Raw genomic sequence first — 15,644 nt, forward strand, 5'->3', positions numbered from 1 at the left:
ACCCTGGGCATCTCCTGGTCCGTCAGCTGTTGTCTGTACTGTGGCATTACACTGAGTCTGTGTACCACGTTCTAAGTGGTATGGCCACCACTGTGGTAGGTCCCATGCAGACACACAAAAATGTGCTTTCTCCCCTGGATCATCAGCCCCAATGGCAAAAAAGTCAGCTCCACAGGGAGACAGGAGATGAGAGCAGTCTGGTGCATGATTAATTTATATCCTTAAAAGTCTGAAATGGTCCCAAAGTCATTAGTATTCCCCGTGTAAGAAAGCTGTCCAGATTTTCAACATATCCCTGCCTTATTCCCACATCTACTGGAATTAATGGCTGAAGGCTTGTAAAGCCCAAAAGGCAAACACAGGACTGCATTTAATCTAATGCAGTGGCTGAGATCATAGTTTGGGAGTCTAAGTGTTGTCAGAAGCAGAGACAGCCCAAATTCTCATTTATACTAAGACATTTTATAATATCCTGAAAGCATAAATGCACCTCGGAGTGGGTGCAGCGCCAGCGCTGACGGCCTCTTTGCACCATGGAAACACTGGTATGAAGGGCCCTTCAGACAAAGGAAGACAAGTGAAAATGAAAATCCATTCCTCACATCTAACTCAGGCAGAGGTGACACAGCCCAAGAGCTTTCTAAGGTAAATTAGACTCCAGACAGTTCACTCTGTCTATGTGAGTGTGCGCAGACCTGTGCAAAAGGAAGTTGTGCATGCACTAGAAGGAGGATGAAGAATCGACCCAAATGTTTTAAAAGCAGACATCAGCCCACACTTGGTTTTTTTTCACACTGCGTAGTAGTCCAGCCATCGCACCCAGAAATGAGTCTGTTTCTCTGTTGAAGGGGTTGCTTTGTCTAAGTTGGTGAGGGATCCTTTGAGACGAGTAAGTGCCACCTCGTGCTTCCCGTGTTTAACTTTTCACTGGAGAAGCTGGTGCCAATTTTACCCAAAGAAGTGCTGGGGTAACAAGGACCAACGTGTTGGTCCAACCCACCAGCCCTGGCTGAGCCCTGTGTTGCTCCCGGTGCCCAGCTCATTCCCGTGCACCATCCTCAGTCAGGGCACGCGTTCCAGGGCACTGAAATAGGAAAGTGCTTGCTAGAAACTGCACGAGATACTCCACGGCCAGCTTTTTTCTTCTAACTCTGAAGAAAATGTGCTGAATAGGTTGATGGAGCCATCACATATCATGGTGGAACTGGCACAGAAAAAACGCATCAGTTTTTTAGATTCGATAGACTATACTCTCTCTCACCCCGTCCCACACCCCATCCTACAGATGTGCAGAACTTAGTAGCTAAAAAAGAGGAGATGGGGACACAGAATTTTGTTACTGTAAAATTAATTTCTAGGAGCCACATTTGCTTTAAAAATCAGGCAAGCAAAGTAATGCCTGGCTTCAGTTATGTTGTTTGTTAACTTGTAGCTACTTGTTTCAAGATACACAGGCTAGTAGTCATGGAGGTCTGTATACTTCCAGTTCTGTGCTCTCTTTAATGGGCTATAATGCTTCTAAAGCTCCCCCCCCCCCCCTTTTTTTTTTTTAAATTTGCCTGAAGCAAAGGCTTCAAGGACTGTTCTACCTTCTTATTAGGGGATTGATCTTCCAGGTAAAAGAACCAAAATTCTTTCTTGGTGCAGTTCAAACCAGTTTGCACAGGGTATAAAAGATTGCCTTAACTCCAAGGTGTCAGAAAGGATCAAGGGATCAGCAAAGAAAGAGCTTAGATTTAAACGTGCAATAGGATGTCCCCAGTTTAAAGAGAGAATTAGGAGACCTAATGCAAAATGACAGAATTTAATAGGCTAATAGATTGTTATCTAGTTTATCGGTTAACATAATTCCAAACTGGGGAGAATAGCCCAGTGGTTGCTTCAGTATTATTATTATTGTTGTTATTATAAATGTTTATTATTTCGTTGATTTAAGATCCACTGGTCTGTAGTCTATTCACTGTCTTTCAACTAAACTGCTACACTCTGTTGCCATTGATTTGAAGAGGAGTGTGAAGAAGGCTGTTCTCCTGCAGAGAGGGAATCCCAACTGCACCTGTCAGCAAGATACTGTCTGATCTCCTTCCTATAACTTGTCAGTGGGATTTTCAAGGACTTCAGGATTTCAAAAGCCATGATGAGTATTATATCTCACCATCTAGAAACATTCTGACTTGTGACTGAATATTTTGCTTAATAATTAACAGAGGCCTAATAAGTGACAGAAAAAAAGATGTCAGCAGCAGCAGTGTGTGAGTCGAAGGTGTCCTGCGTGGCATCTCCCTGTGGCTGGGCACCCCGAGGGGTGTCTGTGGCCAGGCAGGACATGGCTGCAGGTGGGATGGGGGGGGACTTGGAGGGAGTGGGAAGCAGGTAGCACCCATGTGGATGGGCTGAGGGGCCTCCACACAGCTCAGTAGCTGCATGCTCCGTAATTCACCTTCTAAAGTGAAGAAGAGTTTTTATTTTTGTAACTTCTAAAGTATTGGTAGGAGTGGCTGTGGAAGTTGGCTGGCCTGAGCTCTTTAAACTTGCTGGCATGGGCAGGACAGGGGCACATCAGCACAGGCTATAAACAAATGGCTAGTGCTTGTAAGGGCTATAACAAATCATGGACAAAACATGCCATATGAATTGAATATGCAGACAAGTATGTATTTGCCAAATCCACTTCCCACCACACAAATGCGTGTGTCCTTAAACATGCATAGACGAAAACAAAAAAACTGAAGCAATGCCACTCATAAAAACATTTTAATGTACAAATATCCATGCAAAAAGGCTAGCTGTGATAGTTGTGTATTTTCTGTGAGCAGAAACATGAACACCATGCCCCAGACACTCTTGTGAAATAAATTTTGTCTTCAGTTTCAGTTTAATAGCTCAAGATCTTTCTGCCAGATGTATGAATGGCTTCAAGAGGAAAGGCACGGGAAGCAAAATGAAGAAGTGATCAACCTAGGAAATGGTTCTTGGGAAACCTTCCAGCATCATGGGCAAGCGAACACAAGAGTGCATTAGCACCGTGCACTGTCTGATGGATGCTCCAGCGGCTGGTTCACAGGACATATGCTTTGTTTCACTGAGAAACAGACATTTGTGGGACGAGAGAAAGCAAATGAATGTAACAGTCTCAACCCTAGAAGTTTTTAGCAGAGTCTTGTGAAATTGTACCAAAGAATGAATGGAGACTTGTGGACATACTAAGAGTTGTCAAGACCTGAAATTAATTGATGGACCACCATCATGGCTAACTGACAGTGACAAGTGTTGTTTTGCACTGTTTGGACTGGAAATGACATCTTGAGAAATTAAACTGAGGCCCACACGCTCAGAATCACTGGTTTTCAGCTGTTCTAATAATCCCTTTCAAAAATATCCCTGCTATTTTATGTGCCTCTATGCAAAAGAATTGTACAAAAAGAAGTAGGAAGGCTAGAAAAATGGATTTGGATTAGCAATGAGATTTCAACACAGAGAAAAGCAGTTGTATCAAAGACAAAATGTAGAGTTAAAAGTTGTAATGACAGAAACTCATAAAGACGCAGTGAGAATAAAAGGGTGAAAGGTAGTATTTGTGTTATGTAAACAGAGGCATTTTACCAATACACAGATGTGACAACTTATGCTGCTTTTTATGTAGCACCAGTAAGAATGCATCTAACATTAACTCCAAATTGCAGGCACTCTGGTGTTGGAAAGAAGGGGAGCAATGCTTTTGGAAAGTGAATTGGTGCATGATTGGGGAAGCATTGCTCAGGACATGAGTCTGCTTGCAGTGCCTGCAATTATGAAGTAATGCTAGTAGGGACAGAAAGCACCATCAAACAGAGATATGGTATTTCTTTTGATATATACCACAGGGCAAGGCTGGAGCATTGGGAATCTCTGGCAAAAAAAAGGTAATATTTCAGGAGCAAATCAGTCTGTGAGGATCAGGATCATGGAAAGGCTTTGTGGCCATTGCAAGAGTAGTCCACTGGGATCAGGAACTAACACAGGTAGGCTAATGAATGCAAGCCATTGTTTACAATGACAGTTATTTCACACAGGAGGAGAGAAAAATCAAGGGAAAGGAAGATGCATTGTCCCTTTTATTTGGAGGCCCGAGGCTGAAAAGAACCTGAAAAGGATGCATTTGTGGTTGTATGAAAGGTCTAGACTGGAAACAATGACTGTGTGGCATAATGTGCAACTGAGACCTGGTACAAAACCACCAGAGCCAGGTCAGTCTTTCCGCCACTTCCAGGAAAATTTGAAGTCATTAGAACTGTGCTGCCCTACTTCAGATACTGGTCAGACCCTGAGGTCATCCTGCTTGGCCCAACATTTCTGCAGAAAGCCCTGTTTTCAAGACAAGCTGGTGCTCCTCACCTTACCACCTTGGTGCCATTCCTCATGACCTGCATGTCCACCATGCAGCCGCCCGTGACATAAGCAGCCAGGTTCAGCTCGGAGAACTCAGCCTGGAATGGAGCAGAAAGACAGAGCGTTACTTGAGGGCAGCAGAGACACAAACACACAGACACAGAATTGTCTTCAGTTGGAATGTGCCTTGCCTTCTTTTTCTTTTTTTTTCCTTTTTTTTTTTTTTTTCCTGTGAGGCAATGAGCCATCCAATTACAGAATTACAGCTGATTTGCCCTGGAGAGACTGCAGAAGTATTTATGGGTCCCACACTTGGGGTGTACAAATATACAGGATTAGGCTTATTGCAGCAATAAGTACTGAAGGAATTAAGAATGAGAAAGCTGAAAAACACATACAGGAAAGAATAATAATAATACAAAGAGGTAAGGTCATTTGAATTCAAATTCCAAGTTTCCACTTGGAAACATCCATTTAGAATTATGTCTGAGTTGGCTGTCGTGCACTGGCCAGCTATAAACCTAATAGAAAAGATTTAAACCTAAATAGCTAAATAGCTAAAAAGCCTCATTATGCTGCAGGAAGGTGATAAGCAGAGAAACCCACCTGATGTGGTCTACTTATTAAGATTTTAACTATTAAAGGGTTAGCAAAGCTGGGTAGGCTATTAACAGTACTACTTAATTACTGAAACATTTTGTATTTTAAAAGAGGTGTGTGCGACTTACAAGGCTGGAAATACTGGCAAGGAATATTTAAGCTATGGGGAGTAAAAGGCAATGTGCACAGGGGTGATTATGACTGCAGTGGGTGTCAGTGAAGGTTAAGACACAAATCAGAGCGATTATCTGGGTAAGAGGTGTGATAATCCTCCTGCATGACCACTGGCTCTGCTGCCCCTCAGACAGGAGTGCCAGTGAAACTCGATGGTCTCAGGCCACTCTCAGTAAGGAGGAGGATGGCAGGATCACCTGATTAGCGCTTGTCTTGGCCTCCAAATCCTAACTCTGTTCTTTACGAACAAATGAGTAGACCTTAAACTAGAATAGCCTACTATTGTGCCACGCAAGTTCTCCCTTTCCGGCATGATGTAAACATACCTGTACAGATTCAGAATCCTATATTAAAGTAGTGTCTGTTTATATAAATACATTGTAAATATAAATATAAATATAAATATAAATAAATATAAATATAAATATAAATAATCGGGTTTCATTTTTTGAGACAGAAAATTCGATCTTCTCCCTTTGAACAGCTGTATTTTCCCCTTCCTGTTAGGATGTTTCAGACAGTATAATGGAGACTGGGCAGAAATAAAATCATCTTCTAAAGAGTGGCTACATAATATCAGAGCATTCGAATGGTGTTGCTAATCCCTGTGATTTTTATTGGGATCCTTGTACTTCTTACTGTTCTTCTGATACTTCTACTAGCTGGAAGATAGTGCCAGGAACAACTGTTATATGGAAAAAAAAAAAAAAGAAAAAACCCATGTTTTGTCCTCATGAACGGGTGGAAAAAACTTGCTAATGGAGAACTAGTACACCTGTAAAGGCTCAGAGGCCAGACGACAAATGAAAAAATCACTTCCAACTTTCTTTTTTAAAAATCCACATAATTTTAAAGCAATGACCGTGGACTGGTGACCTGATGATGTAATGAGATTTCATGTCTACGGCCCTGTGTAAACTTTTCAAAGCAACACCCTTATATGATCTTACATCATTGTAACTCCCAACTACAATGAAAGGAGGGGGGAAATTGCTGTTGCCAAGAAAGAAAGCCAACTTCAAACACATACACACACACACACACACAGGGAATGGCAGTGGTTCAGGTGCTTGGCTGAGCTTTTCTTATGAGATTGCATACTGTTGCCTTGGTTACAGCCACGCTTCTTCAGTCATCATATTGGATCAGAGATAAGAAAATATGTACCTCTAAAAGGCACCTGCATTTTATACATTTAAAAAACCCCAAAAGATGTAGGGAGAGGGAGTACACCTTGAACAAATTCAGCAAGGGCAGATGCTCTATGTACCATCAGTGAGCTCCCCAGTGGGTCAAGGCAAGCTTACTAGCTTACATGTGGGCTCAAGAGACTCTATGGACTGGGGAGAAGAAAGGTTGGTTTTCCCACCTCTGTGTCTGTGTATGCCTCGGAGATGTCCCACTCTGAAAGCAGAGTTACTAAGCTGGACCTTCAGCTTCTGCAGCTGAGGGATGCATCATGTGATGTGAACACAAGAGCAAGAAAGGGAAGCTTTAGATCTGTGTTCTCATGGTTTTTATGCCTTTCTTCCATATTTTTTTCCATAATGGTTTTGCACTAAAAAGCTTAACACTTTGCTTTGCTGGGGGAGAAAATGGGCAATCTTCATTTGATGGCTGGCACTTACAATCTAACTAAGTCAGTCTGACAGGCGTTGCCCCAAAGCAGTCAGACCAAACAAAGCTGTGTTCAGACACCTGACGTCCAAATAGGCCTGGGAATCCCCTGAGCTGGTAAGTACTTCATACCAAACTGCCAGAACCAATTTCAAGCCTACTAATGTCAAGAGCCAGAAGAAAGGGAGAAATCCCCTTTGGAAACCGTTGTCCAGGGCACCCTGGCAAGGAGTGAAGAGTGGAGAGTGGGTCTGGGGGATTCAGCTACCTCGCCCCCAAAACATCTAGATATACAATCACAGCTAAGGGACAACCCTCTTCTTTTCCAGGCATTTGCTCCTGCTTTAACGGACTGTTAAGGACCATTGCTGCTTTCATGTAGCTGCTTTGTCCCCTCCGACATGCCGCTGCTAGCTGGCGTTTGGAAGAAGGCTGAAAACTTCAGTCAGCAGAAATTGTTTCCTGTTGATTTTCCAGTGCTCCCTGTATTTTTAACTTTGTGGGTTTTGTAGCCTGATGACTTCCCTTGGCTGGGATTTCGAGTCTGAGATCATCTCCAGCCTGAGTTTACCTTGCAGACAAAGAGGTCTTTGAAAGCAGCCCATGCAGATAGAGTGACAGGTAACTGTGCATAAAACAGGAGAGCCCAGCTCCCCATGGCATTGCAGAGTCATTTGCATTAGGACTCATCGAATAGAAGAAAGCATCACATTAGCCTGATGGTGCTTTATACTTGCTTTGCAATGGTGCCAGTGACTGCAAAAACGTTCAGGGCAAGAGTGAGCCATGTGTGACAAACGTGACACAATCTGTCTTGAAGAATAACATAACACAGACTGTGGGAGTAGAAATATTTTGTACCTTTGTGAGGCCTAGATCTGGGAGAATGCCCACAGATGTTTCAAGGACAGTTCGGGTAAAAACGCCTATTTCAGATACTTAGATACAGAAATCTCTCCAGATCATTCGGACTAAAGCTTAGGCTGCTCTCAGTTTCTCCCATCAGTGTACTCTAAGTGCTGGACATCTTTTTGGTGAGCTATTTTAGAGTTTCTGTTTCTGTTTGCTGATAATAAAACAAGGAGGATTTTGTCATTTTAAATCATGCGATAGTAGAAATGCCTGACTTGGTAGCCATACCTGTTAATGATTCATGGGAAGTATATGTTCAAGGTGGATGTTAAGCATTTTTCATGGAATAACAAAAAGTTGTGTTGGAAGGACTTCAAGACATCACAGTTTGTCTGTCTTTCCTAAGGCAGGATCAACTCTACCTCTGCTGTTGTGTGTAGATTATACATAACCTTCTTGTATCTTTCACAGGTGAGGAAACTCCTTAGGCAATCTGTACCTTAACAGCCTTGGAAAATTTCCCCAGTGTCCAACCTAAATCTCTCCCCTTACTTTTTAAGATTGAAATTTTTTGTCCATTACTTCCTCCTGCAGAACCTGATGTCTTACCGCTTGAAGACTTCCTCTTCTTCTTCCTTTTTTCCCTAGACAAAACTAACACCATTCTTGTAAGATTTTCTTGTAGGTTATGATTTTCAGCAGTGATCAGTGTTGTTGCTGTCACTGGGATCCTCTTGGACAGGTCCGCAACTTGCTTGAGTTGTAATTGCCCAGACTCACCATGATCCTTCAGCAGAGACCTGACCTTTGTGAAGTAAGATGTAAGGCTACTTGCATTGTGCAGCAATGTGACTTTTAACTCGCATTCTGCTGTAATCCTTGTATTGCTTTGTCTAGGCTACTGATTTGTCTTCAGTTCCCCATCTTGTGCATCTACCATTGATGACTGATGCATAAGGGGGAGATTTGTTGGTGTCTATAAAAACCTGATGGGAGGTAGTAAAGAAGATGGAGCCGTACTCTTCTCAGTGGTACCCAGGGAAAGGACAAAGGGCAATGGGCACAAAATTAAATACAGTGAATTCCATACAAACACAAGAGAACTCCCTTTTTATTACGGTGATGGTCAAACACTGGAACAGGTTGCCAGAGAGGCAGTGAAGTCTCCATCCCTGGAGACACTAAAACCTTTATGGGCCGTGGTCTTGGGCAGCCTGGTTTAGGTGACCTTGCTCAGAGCAGGATATTGTACTACAAGATATCCAGATGTGCCTTCCAATCTCAACTATCCTGTGGCAAGACAGCAGATGTCCTTATTAAATTTCTCTCTGCATGTCAAAGAGGAACCCCAGGAAAGCATCCCAGTTTGGTCCTTGAGCAGATGCTGACGGTCAGTTCATCTTCATTGTGGCACAGGAATAGGGATGCAAGACAGGTTTTTGGATTTGTGTTTTGGGGGCGTGGTGGCTGATTTTTATTTTTTTTTATGCAAGCAGGCTTAGTGTGTCCATACAGTGACAAACACATTGGGGTTTTTTGAGCTACTGAACTTTCTAAGCCCTCATAACCTAACTAAAAGCTACTCAGGTCGGTTACTGCTTAAAAGGCAGACATGAAGCTGTATGAATATTTGCATATACACCCCCATTCGCATATATACGGCACATATACAAAAGTAGCAGAGGGGGTTTTAGTACTGCCAGGGAACCTTTGCACTTTCCTCAGTGCAACGTGCCATATGCTATAACACATACACTGGCTCTTTGCAGGGTTCTTCCATCACATAAATCACAGCACTGAGGTACCACTACAGCACGCAGATTTCCATAAGACACATCAGGATCCTAAGTGTGAGTTCAGTAGTTACTCTGACCAGCCCCTCTCACCCACATGGGTATGGAAATGGTGGGATGACTCATGGCACTGGAGCCACAGGTAGCTTGCAGAGCACTGGTTCTCTCGGGTGGCTGGAGCTCCCCGGTCTCCACCTCTCCTTTGGCCCTCCCCCGTCCACTGATTGTGCTCTGACCAAGGCTCTCCACTCTCCCAGTCCTGCTCCTGAAACTCCTCACCAATTATCACTATGCTTCTGTTTTTCTCCCCCTGCCACGTGACATAAAATGCAGTCAGAATAACAAGCTGGTCTGTGTCATGGCTTAGGCACTTGGAATGAGGAATTACTGCTGTCTAATCAAATCACATACATTCCTCAGTGGATTTTGCGCTTTAGGTTTTGGTGGATCTTCCAATACGTACAAGGAAGGAAGACTTTGGCAGACACAAGCCTACATTCCTGTAACAGCACATTTCACTACAACCATTACAAGCATTTCAGAGGGGAAGTAAGCAATCCCTAAATCCTGCACAGGCAGAAGGGTGAACAGATTGTATGGGTGTGAACAGGGGGAGGGCTGGGGATGTGCGTGCTTGGTGTGCACGTGCATGCGGAATTAGGTATTACACACCCTGATTCCCAATGTTGATTTCCTGAGACATTTTCCTTTGAGGAGGCACCCTGCTCCCCACCTGCCCCCAGTATTGGGATTGCTCTCCAGGAGAAAAGAACTGTGAGGGTCCAGCTGGGAGGGGGGATGCTGCTGTGTCACTCCAAGGGGAGCTTCCACAACTGCACTTCACAAGTGCTGAAGTTAGGATGCGTGCTCCCAGGCTACAGACGGTGCTGATGCTGAAGGTCCACATGCCTTGACCTCTGTGGGTACCTTTTGGTGCATCAGCTCTGATGGCATTTAAAATTGTCTCTTAAATTTTCTTTTCAGAAGTTTTGAGACTGCTCGAGAATTGGAGATCTAACAAAAGCGCATTTCTAAACCTCTTGATCCCAGAAAATAGCTCAAAAACATGAACTCTGTAAGCTTCCAAAAGCCAATGGAAATAATAATAAAAAATAAGATACTATTTATTTAAGAAATTTATGATTTTTGAGTCATTCTTGCTATTTCTCCAGGTCTCTTTATTCATGGTTTATGAATGTTCATATGTGGCAAAGCTATGAGAACTGCTGTTGCTGTTCTTGAACTGCTTTCTGGCTTTCAGTTAGAAAAAACCCCATCCCTAAACACATAATGAATAAAAATTATAGTTATTTGATGAGAGGCTAATTTTCCTCTCATCACACATGGGCCTATCAGACTCTACCTTTTGAAAGGACCACTTTATGCCGCACACGAAAATACCTCTTTAGGACGGGAAGCACAATGGAGCTGGAATTCATGATTTGTATTACAGTTATATTCTGTGAGTGCCAAGTACAACTTTTTTCCTGACAATGCTGCCAATGGTGTCATAATCTATACCACAAGACTTTTCCAGAAGCATGTACATAGGAGTTCACTGAATAATCATTCCCTGAAAATAAACCAGGCAGCGGGAACAAGTGAATGAGCTGTGCAAGAAGAATGCGTGTCAGACGGACAGACGGACCCACCTCATCACAGCAGGAAATGGTGGGAAGGAGACGGGTGGACAAACAACAGGAATAAAAATTTAGACGAACCTTTTGGCCTCATGACTTCCCCTTCACCCTCCTCAACTGTCAATTAGACAATGCCAGGAAAGATGTCTCTGAATATACTAAAATGCCCTTGGGAAATATCTGAAGGAAAGGTACCCCAAGGGTGGCAGACTCTCTCTAAGAAGTGCTGCTTGCTCTTGCCCGCTAGGTCTCTGCTCTTCTCTCTCTCTCCTCAGCTCTCATTGGTCAACGCAGGGCATAGGACTGGAAAAGCCCACCAGAGCCATAGGGTCTAACCCCTTGCTACTGCAAACCCTTTCTTAAACCAGTGTATTTATTAGTAGCAGCTGTGTCACCTTTAGCCTCTGTTTTCTCAGGATAAATAAACCCGACTCTTTCAGCCTCATCTCATAAGTCAGGTCTCCATGGTCATGCCAGTGATCCCACTCTGCACATCTGCTTTGTGGGTATCCCTCTCCCAGGCAGATGGCAAGTGTCCCACTCATCTGATCACTTCCCACAGAGTCATGGTCTGTCTGATGGGTCTGTGGCTGTCCACATCCCAGACCTGACTCTCCTGCCCTCTTCTGTTTGTACCTGTGTGTGATGGGAATGCATGGCCATGCGGAATCCCCCTTGTGCACGGGGCATGCCTAACGCCCAAGGAGACCCTCACCTGGGGCATGTTATAATCCATATGGGAAACCCCAGTGTCATATGTGCTGAATTACTACCTGTTGCCTTTAGTGACGGAAAACATTTCACAGAGCGTAAGGCATGTGGTGTAATTCCTCCTCTTCCTGAATATGCTGTGTTTCCTAATGCCTCCCACCCTCTGGCTGGTGAAGGACTGAGAAGATAAAAGCAAAATTAATTTTGGGAGGCACTAAAAGCAATGTGGTTCCTGTGGCACTTTAAGATTCTTCTTCAAGCTCAACCTATCCTTAGAGACATTTAATCAAACATACTTTTAATTTCTAAAATAATTTGTCTAGCATTTATATTTCTGGAGAAAAGAACTGGAGGTGTATAAGCTGCAGTTCTCAAAGCTGGAAATCACAAGGCAAGCAAAACCCACAACATGGATCAAAATCTAGGAACCTTATTTTTAGCATAAAATAGGGATAGTGTATAGGATAATGTTTATTTTGTAATTATGTAGAAGTTTTTCCAGTTCATGGGAGCTAACTGAAGGGCATATGCAATAGCATCAGCACCAAGGCAGGCAGGCTGTGAGGGGCAGTGTCAAACAGGAGACTGGCAGGCAACGCTAAAACTGCTCAAAGTTGGTAAGCTTGAGCATTTATTCTTTAGACTCAGCTGCTCCTTAAAGCTCAGAGGTTTACATACACTGAGTAAAACTTAAACCATCAGTGGTTTAATGGGAATAGGTCAAATAGATTTTCGTATTTTGATCAGTGTTTCATTCAGTCTTATGAATGACTATCCCTGCTATGAAAGGACTTGTAGTGGAAAAATATCCAAATAATCAAAATGTAACTCAAACTGCCTCCAAAGAAAAGGGCCCCCTGATTCAGGACAGTGCTTGCACTTGCTTCCCACTGCCCCAGCCCTCTCTCAGCCCTGCGCCTCTCTCCCTGCAGCGAGCAGGGAGAAGGCAGTGGCATTGCATGCATGTTTCAGTCAAGGGTGGGCAATAACAAATCCCTCAGCCTCTAAAGCACATTAATAAATTTGGTTTGGGTGTTACGCTGAAGATTGGAAGAGAAGAAACAAAGGTGGAAACAAAATCAGGCCTCATGCTCATTTTAATAAATGACAGGAGACAGCAGAGGCTAAAGAGAGTGTAGCCACCACAGTGTCCCTGACAACTCTCTCTCCTATTCACTGGCATCAGGCAGTGCCCACAGCGTCTCTTGTCTCTTGCTAGTGGTAATGGACCTAGCTGAAGAACAAGGGCCTGGGGGTGGTATCGAGGTCATGCAATTAATTTCTGTGGTGAAGAAGGAGATAACCTTCTTCAAGAGTCCATAATACCTATTTTCATACAAGTTGAGACTTACAGAAGCAGCTCCCTGAGCAGCAAAATGGCATTTAACAGTCTCTTCCCTGCCGATTAGCCAGTGTCCAATACGAACTGAATTCACCCCTTGTAGCAAATTACTATCTTGAAACTTCTGCCTGTTTCTCCAATTCAGCTAAAATCAGCCAATGCCTTCCACAGTGTTGGGTGTGGGGGATAGACGGAGCGAGACAGCATGATCACATAAGTCTTGCATTCCTCGGATGACAGCCAAGGGGGAGAGGCAGCTCAGAGAGCTGGTAGGGGCGTATAACCAGATTAGATAACCAACTTCCTACTGCTGAGAGAGGGAGAGACAGCGCTGCTTTCAGCACTCCTGCTCCATTACAAATAAGTGATGTCATGACTTTAAAAAAAAGAATCTCACCTACTATCTCTACTCACTACTGCCAAAGATTCCTGAAATGGCTTGCTAAGAAAGAATTAAGATGTAACAGACATGGAGATGAAAGAGGATGAGAAAAAGCAACAAAGCAAACTCATCCTTCAGTTTAAATCAACTACAGAGCATCCTGGAAGAACGGCAAAAAAATTAGCAGTTGGAAAAAATAGGGCAGTTGCTTTTTCCTAGTGTGGTTTTTCAAGACTATTTAACATTTGGATATTTCCTTTCACTGCTTTCTGCCATTTGAATATTTTTGTTATTTAGCTTTTCAGATCAAAAGTGGTTTTTCCTATAAAATATAAAAAAATGTCCTAAGGCAAACTGTATTTCTGGCTGAGTCAATAATGTGTGGTTATCTGAAGCAGGATCAAATGGAAAACTGAAAAACTAAATGAACTTACTGAGCAGACCAAGTGGCTCAAGAGGTGCTCAGGAGTCAAACCTTGATCTGATGCAGGGTTTATTCAGAACTGAACAGTCAAGTTAGGACTTGTGCATCACGGCACAGTGTATGTTATAGTAGTGAAGACTGCTGAGCTGGAACATCAAAGAGAAAGGTGTGAACCAGGCTGGTAAACACAGTTATTCGCTGATTTTTTTTCCCGTAAGGAGGCTGTGGCAGAACTTTTGTTTTTCAGATCAAGAGGGTCTGTGTTCAGCCTCAGTGGACCTGTTCTACAACAGTTTAGGCTCCTGGATTATGCTTGAGGAAGAGGATGAAGAAGCAAGGAAGGCTCTAGATAATCAGGGTGGGAGCAATGAATGAAAATTAAATATCAAAAAATACTGAGCAAGGACAGATGGGCAAAAAAAGAAGGGGACAAAAAGCCAGAGTTTGAAGAAAGAAGTGCCCCTCTCTTGGCCTCAACAATATGCAGAGGACCTGAGGTCAGATTCGAAGACTGCCCCTGACAATGCAGCTTCTGTGTTGCCCTTGACAGACAGTCATCCAGCTGGGGAAAATTATCATCCCTTCTACTTTTGAGGTCGGGGAGAGTCAAGAGCAGTTCCCTGCCCACAACATGGAGGCTTGGCTGCTTGATCTGAGGGGCAGGGAGCAGGCAAGGGGAAGCAGGTGGGACCCTTGTTCATTGTTCTTCAGCTGTCCTATCCACTTTGTGCTTCCTTCCCTTGGGCAATGCTGCAGTCACTGTGCTGAGTATTTAAAGAAGTCTGCAAGGGGCCTGGCAATAGTTTTCATCAGCAGAGTCACACCAGCCTGACGGTCTTTGCTTGGAGAAATTTGGTGCCTTGTCTCAAACCTGGACATTCAGCCTATGTGAAGGATTTCAAGAGACAGACTGAGAAAGACTCCCTGAAAGAGTCCTTGGGGAAATTCGACAAGATATCTAGTGATGATGATGAGGTTCATTACCGGGTTTAACTCATCAGGGATCGAAAGTCCACTTCTGCCCTTCTCCACTCATGAGCTATTTAAAGATACTTCCTTTATAAGGACTTCAAGTGCAATAACATTTGAAGAGAAGGACTATGAAGGGAAAGGCAAAGACTGGAGGTTTAGGAAAGAATTAACAAGTCATTTTGAAGAGTACCAGGTCTAGCTTTGATGTTGGCTCTGCTTTGAGCTACAGAGCAGGTTAGATCAGAGGTTTGAAGGGCAAATCTGAATTATTATTTGATTCCATGCTTCTATGTGAGAAGTGTGATTTTTTTTCCTGTTCTCTTCTAGGACATTTACTGAGGCAGCCAGCAAAATAAAGACTTTGATAAGGAAGTGCAAGTGTGAATTGTTCTTGCTAATACCATCCAGTACTGACAAGTGTGATACCAATAAAAAGAGGAGAATGAAGTGTTCATAGTATCATATTTGCAAAATAATTTACTTGCAAACTTTTCTGCCCATGACACAGCCTTTGATCAGAACATCTATACTAATATATAGTCCTAGGCAACTGGACAGCACACATTTGAAAAGAGAAGGAACAACTATCAGGGGCAATAGGTCCTGAGAAAGTTTTCAAAATCACTACATCAATAATTCTATACACACAAACACACATGTGCATGCAATGAAGAATCAACAGCTTTATGAAATCAGAAAATATTGGGTCATTCAAACAACATTCACCATCTTTCTTTATCTATCCAAGCAGGTTTATAGCTCTAATGAT

At 43.2% G+C, this 15,644-nt stretch overlaps 1 protein-coding gene across 2 annotated transcripts in view; it reads right to left on the bottom strand.

The window, feature by feature from the left end:
* Positions 1–15,644, bottom strand: part of SYN3 (synapsin III) — a 179,278-nt gene that overhangs the window by 149,240 nt on the left and 14,394 nt on the right. For both annotated transcript variants that reach the window (XM_086468573.1, XM_086468580.1), the window contains exon 3: positions 4,375–4,466. In XM_086468573.1, coding sequence (XP_086324699.1) covers positions 4,375–4,466 — 92 coding nt within the window. The remainder of the gene's footprint in view (positions 1–4,374; positions 4,467–15,644) is intronic.

The sequence above is a fragment of the Leptosomus discolor genome, chromosome 1, assembly GCF_034619465.1.
Source record: "Leptosomus discolor isolate bLepDis1 chromosome 1, bLepDis1.hap2, whole genome shotgun sequence".
NCBI classification, from domain to species: Eukaryota; Metazoa; Chordata; class Aves; order Leptosomiformes; family Leptosomidae; genus Leptosomus; species Leptosomus discolor.